The sequence below is a fragment of the Coturnix japonica genome, chromosome 27 (genome assembly GCF_054131305.1).
Source record: "Coturnix japonica strain WE chromosome 27, WE-NBRP24, whole genome shotgun sequence".
NCBI classification, from domain to species: Eukaryota; Metazoa; Chordata; class Aves; order Galliformes; family Phasianidae; genus Coturnix; species Coturnix japonica.
In genome coordinates, this window is record NC_140689.1 from 8166261 (window position 1) to 8173510 (window position 7250).

The window sequence follows — 7250 nt, forward strand, 5'->3', positions numbered from 1 at the left end:
ATGCCCAACAGCAGCTCCACCAGTGAGTTCCTCCTCCTGGCACTGGCAGACACATGGCAGCTGCAACTCCTGCACTTCTGTCTCTTCCTGGGCATCTACCTGGCTGCCCTCCTGGGCAACGGCCTCATCAGCACAGCCGTAGCCTGCGACCGCCGCCTGCACACCCCCATGTACTTCTTCCTCTTCAACCTGGCCCTCCTCGACCTGGGCTGCATCTCCACCACTCTCCCCAAAGCCATGGCCAACACCCTCTGGAACACCAGGGCCATCTCCTACACAGGATGTGCTGCACAGCTCTTTTTCTTTGTCTTCTTCCTCTCAGCAGAGTATTCCCTTCTCACCATCATGTCCTATGACCGCTACGTTGCCATCTGCAAGCCCCTGCACTACGGGACCTTGATGGACAGCAGAGCTTGTGCCACCATGGCAGCAGCTGCCTGGGGCACAGGGGTTCTTCATTCCCTGCTGCACACTGCCAGTACATTCTCACTGCCTCTCTGCCAAGGCAATGTTGTCAACCAGTTTTTCTGTGAAATCCCCCAGATCCTCAAACTCTCCTGCTCTGGCTCCTACCTCAGGGAAGTTGTGTTTATCATTTTTAGTGCCAGTTTAGGCTTTGGGTGCTTTGTGTTCATTGTTGTGTCCTACGTGCAGATCTTCATGGCCGTGCTGAGGATGCCCTCTGAGCAGGGACAGCACAAAGCCTTCTCCACATGCCTTCCTCACCTGGCTGTGGTCACTCTGTTTCTCAGCACTGACTTTTTTGCCTACCTGAAGCCCCCCTCCATCTCCTCTCCATCCATGGACCTGATGGTGGCAGTTCTGTACTCAGTGGTTCCTCCAGCATTGAACCCACTCATCTACAGCATGAGGAGCAGGGAGGTCAAGGATGCAGTGAGGAAAGTGATGACCAAATGTATTTCAAAAGCAGTGAACTGCCCACCTTTTCGAATTCTTGACTTGTAATGCAGCTTTTTACTGAATCAAACTCTCCTTTTTGTTTGTTTTGTGCCAATTTATCTGTGTAATTTATTCTTATTATTTTAAAAGTAATACTATAGTGATTTTCATTACAAAGTCATTACTCAAATCATTTCCTATTCAGCTTGTACCTTTGTAGTTTAGCCCAGACACTCTGTATATAGTGAAATGGGCTCTCTGTGAACCATAACATAATAAAGGTCATGCAGTGACTCTGTCCATCCTCCTTCTTGTGAGACGTTTCTGGAGCTGTCAAGGTCAGATGTTCTCAGAAACCCACAGTCCAGCAGGAATCACACAGCTGTTCATCCGTCTGTGCAATCAGCCTGCAACAGCTGACGGGCCATCCCTGGGCTCCTGGGTGGGGTCTGTGTTTTCAGGCTCACATTGTCAGTGCCTCTGAGTGTCCAGCAGCAGCAGCTGGTTTGTACGTTGGTCGTCAGATTCCTTCTTCCTCATTCCCTGAGTGACCCTGCACTGGACAAGTTCTTGGATATGGGTTATCATGTCAGAAGTGTCCAAGCTTCCTCCAGGGCTTCTTCCATTTTGTACAGAGAGGTGGTCACTGCCTCCTGGATGGTATGTGGAAGAGGAACTGTGCACAAAGCTCTGATAGGTCCTACAGGAGACATTCTGGAACATAGGGATGTAGGTAGAAAGCTGCCCCTAATGAGATGACTGACATGAGGTCAGGAGAATGCCCTGCTTATATGCATCTCCACCAGAGAAGGTGACCCACCATTACTACTGCTGAAACACACCTCGCTCTGCCTAGCTCTGCTCACATCCACTGTTTGGTCTCCAGAAACATTCAGCAAATATTGGTCAGTGTCAACAAATGTAACTTTTTTACACTTGTTGTTATTGAATGGCACGCTTTTGCTTCATATGCACTTCTATGTCAGATGCCATTCTGTCAGGCTGCCCATCTGCTGACAACTGTCACCCGGCAGCAACACGTAATGAGATGTTGTTGGGAAGGTTCATCCTCTACAGTCACATCTCCAACATCCGCCTTTGATTTTACAGTCCAGGTCACATAAGATGAGGCATTATTTCTGAAGCAGCTCTTACCTGAGTTAACAGTTGGTTGACCTGAGAGGTCATTTCTAACCTAAATGATGCCGTGGTGGGGAGATCACTGCAGTGGAGGCTGTATGTTAAGCAGCCTGAGAACTCAGACCACATCACATTTCACTTGTTCAGTGTCTGACTGTTACAAAAGCCTGATTCTTTTTAGATGTCATCAGTCCAGACGAGGGCTCTCCTTTTTATGGGAAATGCCCCGTGAAAGCTGTGACCAGCTGGCTGTTCTGTCAGATGAAGCACTTCAAATTGGCATATCATGTTTCCTTGTAGAATCCTTGAGTTGTTTGCAGTTCTAAGCCATTACCACTGCTGAAAAACACCTCCCACTGACACTTTGCTCACATGCACTGTTTGGTCTCCAGAAGCATTCAGCAAACATTGTTGAATGTTAACGAGTGCAACCTTTTTCTGCTTGGAGGAATTCAATGGCACACCTTTGCTTCATGTGCACTTCCATGTCAGATGCCATTCTGTCAGACTGTCTCTCTGCTGTCATCTGTCACATGGCAGCAACACGTAATGGGAAGTTGGTTGGAAGGTTCACATTCCATGCAGAAGCAAAGGATCTCCTCAGGGAGCAGCTGACAGCTGCTACTGCTCTCCTCGCAGCGGCAGCTCTCTGACACAGCGGTACAGAGCCCGGAACATTGGGGCCGCACCCCGAGATAAAAAGATGGCCACCAGGGGGCATAGCGACCCATTGAAATCTAGGAATCTAAGAAACGGAGTCCTACCATCCTACAAACCTAAGACAAGGAAAAATCCAGAATCCTACAAAGCAAGAATCCTACGTGCTGGAATTTCTACACTCCTGCAGCTCTAGAATCCTAGAAATCTACAATTGGAGAAACAACATCAAATATGAGAATCCTACTATCGTGATGGAACCTGAAAGTCCTAGAATCCCAGAATCTTCTAGGTACGAGAAGACCTCTAAGGTCATCAAGCCCAGCCAAGAACATGCTTTGCCATGGAAGTCCCTACACCTGTTCCCCAGCACCACAAGTTCAGGGCCCAGCAGGGTGCCATAGCGCAGATCAGGTGATGTGTCACAGATACAGGTTTAGCAGTGGACTTGACAGCTCTGAGTTAACAGTTAGAGACCTGAGAGGTAATTTCTAACCTAAATGATGCCGTGATGGGGAAATCACTGCAGGGGAGGCTGTTGGCTGAGCAACCTGAGAACTCCAACCATGTCACATTTCACTTGTTCAGTGTTTGACTGTTACAAAAGCCTGGGCGTTTCTTTTTAGATATCAAACCAGCCGAGGGGTTTTCCCAAGGAGAACCTTTCACATCTAATTGCTATCAAATGTCATCCACCTACTTTACACTGATCTCAAAGACAGCCTGTACCTCACCTCAGTCACGATTCCTTACTGATGGCAGCACGGGCAATTGGCTGGTTCTTTCCAAAAGAACCCCAGAGTAGGGATAATGCCACGTTACATTTAAGTGTAGGGAATGAGGCAGCACTGATCAGCTCTGACAAATACTGCACAGACCAGAAGCAGCCCAAAGGAAACTCTTCCAGCTGGCTGCTCTCTGGGCAATTTCCAACGTAAACATTCAAGTGTTCTTCTCAGAGATTGTCCACAGCAGCTCTCCTGTTTATGGGAAATGCCCCGTGAAAGCTGTGACCAGCTGGCTGTTCTGTCAGATGAAGCACTTCAAATTGGCATATCATGTTTCCTTGTAGAATCCTTGAGTTGTTTGCAGTTCTAAGCCATTTATCAGCTCTCTATTATTTCTTTCCTTTCATCCAGATACAACAAGACTCACTTTCTTTGAAGCCATGACAGGAGGCTGGACCATCATGGGAACAAAACCCATAGGACACCTTTGTTCTGCTGAAGCTCAGGCACACAGCCCAGTGACTTCAGAACTTATTCAGGTACCTTCAGCCAGTTTTCACCCCCAGCCTTGGATTCCGTGCCTGTGTGTCCTAATGGCAAACTGTCCTCATGGACAGAGACAGCACTACTGCCATCTCAGACATGCAATGCAGATATCTGGACATAACATGGGGACTTCTGCTCTTGGCTATGTAAAGACAGCAGAAAATACACGACACATCTCCTGACGTGACTTAAGTGGTCTTGTCCCACCTGAATGATGCCATGATTCTATAGTTCTATGGTGCTGTGATTTCATGGCTCTGTGATTCCATGACTTGCTGATTCTAGTCTGTGATTCCATGGTTCAGGTACTCCATGATTTTGAGATTCCATGATTCTAAAAGGCATGGTCTTTGGGTTTTGAAGCAATAAATGAGGAGGAAACCAATCAGCCATAGCCAAGTTCTGTTATTCACTCCTGATCTCCAGCATGATGACAAAGGCACTGAGTGAACACTGCCAACCTTCCTGTGTGTATGTTTCCCCATCACCCAACTGTCCCCACTGCCCACACAGAATCATAGAATGGCCTGAGTTAAACGTACCATAATGATCATCTAGTTCCAATCACCCTGCTATGTGCAGGGTCACCAATCACCAGACCAGGCTGCCCAGAGCTACATCCAGCCTGGCCATGATGGCCCCACCTACAAACTTCCAGATCCCTGTCACCAAGAAGTTCCCATTTGGTTGCACGTCCCCATTTTCCCATATCTCCATGACTTCCCCAAACTGCCGTGACATACTCATGTTCCCATGATGTGTTCGTATCACATGATGTTCTCATATCTTCATGTCCTCATATCCCTGTGTCCCCTTGCCTTCCAAATATCTCCGTAAGTTCCTCACTACCCATGTCCCTATTACCCTTTCACCTCCTAGTGTCCCCAAATGCTGTATCCTAGTTCCCAAGAAGAATCAGCCTCACACCTTGTAGTCTCACAGGACAGGACAGAACTCAGGGATGAGTCCTTGGACAAAGACATGATATGAGGACAGCGTTATCTCTGGGTGGTCCTGGGGGAAAGAAAGGCCGTGTGTGCTGAGTGCTGGGACCTGAGGGCTTTGGGCTCAATGCCATCAGGATCCCAGCACTCAGTGTTCTTCCTCTGATCCCTGGCTTCCTCATGTTTCCTGGGGCCAAGGAAGGGGACGGCTGCATGCTGGGCTCAGTCCATGTCAGGGGAGTCTGCCAAGCCCAGGGGCATCTGGGGAGTGGGAGGGGCTCAGGGAGGATAAATGCAGACCTTGCCTCCTGCAGCCTCACCCAGCTCCCAGAGCACAGAGGAAGATGAAGGCAGCTGTGCTCAGCCTCGTGATGCTCCTTGCTGCCCTGTGCTGCACAGTGGAAGCTCAGGTGAAGCATCTGTGGGGGATGTGGGCTGGGGCTGGAGGTGATGGGCTACTGGGGATCCCCGACGCAATCTCTCACTCTCTCTCCTACTCCTCTCCCCACAGTCACTTGTGCAAGTGCCGGACTCTGAAGTTGCTGTGGTGAGTGCCTGGGCAGCCATGCTGATTGAGCCCAAGGATGGCCCTGCAGGGAGCTCTGAAGGAGAGGGTGGGGTCTGTCCCTGCCTGGCAGAGGCTGCCCCTATATTTGGCACATCCAAATTTCTTCCATTTGCACCCTAGTCATCTTTTCTCTGGCTCCCCCAAATCCCTTTTCTTGGCTGTTCCAAATGCCCTCTCTTTGGGTCCCCACATCCCATGCTTTTTGCACCAACAGATCTCCTTTAATTAGCAACCCGATTCTCATCTCTTTAGGTCCCCAATCCCTTGTGTTTCATTTTCCCTCATTCTCTGTTCCTCTCTGTTTAGCACCCCCAAGACTCTTGGCACCCCTATTCCCCTCCTTTGGGCCCCCCAAATCCCTGCTCTGTCCTTATACCCAGCCCCAGCCCCAGCCCTGGACTCCTCCATGGGCAGAGGTGCACAAAGACCTTGGCAACCATGAGGTTGGGGGCAGCCCTGGGACCAACCAGGCTGCTTGGATGGGGTCACCCTGTGATCCCCCAGACTCACAGTTCCCTCATTGCTGCCTCATGGCTCTTCTTCCCCAGGTGCCACCACCTGTTGCTGTTGCCCTTCCTGGATTGGTGAGTTGGGTGACCCTGGGGCAAGGATGGGGCTGGGATGTCTTGCTGTTCTCAGTTCCCCTGAGACTTGGAGACACTCCTGCCACCCCAAAGCCTCTGTTGGGCTCCCTCCAGATGTGGGAGGGCAATGGTCAGGGGGGGGAGGCAATGGGGGGCAGTTGGGGCTGAGCTGGCTACAGGACCGTGCCTTGGCCATGCTGTTCTTGTGCCCACAATGGGTCCCTGCACCTTCAGGGTGTCCCACTGTGTCTTATTGCTCCCAGTGTGTTCCATTCTCCCCATACCTTCTGTGTGTCCCTAACGACCCCTTTTTCCCCAGGATGTGCTCAGCAGGACAGAGGAGAATCCCCCGCGCGTGAGACGTGTGGCCCTGGATTTACATGTCTAGGTGAGCAGCACAGGGATGCTTACAACCCCACAGGGGACTTAGGGGACCCTGGCTGTATCTGGAGCCCTGAGGACTGGGCATCAGGTGCTGGGAATTGATGGTATGGAGGGGACTGTCCCTGACCCGTTCCAGGGGGACCTGGGCACTCTCACCTCCAGCCCTTCCCTTGCAGTCTACAGCGATGTGCAGAGGAACAGATCTGGAGGGGGCAGGCTCAGGGTGCCCTATGGATGGCCCAGAGTCACCATGCAGCTGAGACAGGGGCTACGGCTTCTGTCCCCATGGGACCCACATCCTTCCCTGGGTCTCTTGGCTGCTGCCAGTCCTTCTCCTGCCCTAAGTCCTTGGGGACAAACCCTGCAGGGACAAGGCTTCTCCTTTCCAGTGATGCCCTCTGACATCCTCTGATGACCATTACTGTCCTCTGATGACCATTGCTGCCCTCTGATGACCAGTGTTGCCCTCTGATGACCAATGAAGACCCTGATGATCAATGACACCCTCTGATGATCAATAAATCCCTCAGCAAAGCTACACTCTGTGTGTCTGTGTCCTTGTTCTCATGCTCAGTATGGACTGCTTGGATCTGTCTCTGCCTGGTAGTGGTCACCTCAAAGTGCTGGGAAGCTTCCCCAGCTCCATGCCATGTGCACCATGTCCTGCACCCCTGTGGGCTTCACCACCCTCTCTCATCATCTGCCTCAAAGTCCTAAAGGATGGAGATCCTCATGCTGCCAAGCAGCCCCAGTACCCTCCCTCTGCTCTCTCTCAGCTCCTCCATACTATTCCTCCCAA

At 50.9% G+C, this 7250-nt stretch overlaps 1 protein-coding gene and 1 long non-coding RNA gene across 4 annotated transcripts; both read left to right on the top strand.

The window, feature by feature from the left end:
* On the top strand, positions 1–1193 carry LOC107324627 (olfactory receptor 14C36-like). Its single transcript, XM_085524699.1, has one exon. It carries the CDS (start codon positions 1–3, stop codon positions 964–966), a length of 966 nt encoding a protein of 321 aa, XP_085380825.1. The 3' UTR covers positions 967–1193.
* A 3999-nt stretch (positions 1194–5192) lies between these two features.
* Positions 5193–6989, top strand: LOC146756504 (uncharacterized). Of its 3 annotated transcripts, XR_014937543.1 has the most exons (5): positions 5210–5325; positions 5427–5462; positions 6032–6067; positions 6387–6455; positions 6628–6777. It is a non-coding gene; the product is annotated as an uncharacterized LOC146756504 (long non-coding RNA). The 3 variants fall into 3 exon arrangements; XR_014937541.1 differs by lacking the exons at positions 5427–5462; positions 6628–6777 and adding an exon at positions 6819–6989 and having other exon boundaries at positions 5193–5325; XR_014937542.1 differs by lacking the exons at positions 5427–5462; positions 6628–6777 and adding an exon at positions 6841–6989 and having other exon boundaries at positions 5193–5325.
* Positions 6990–7250: the final 261 nt, after the last annotated feature.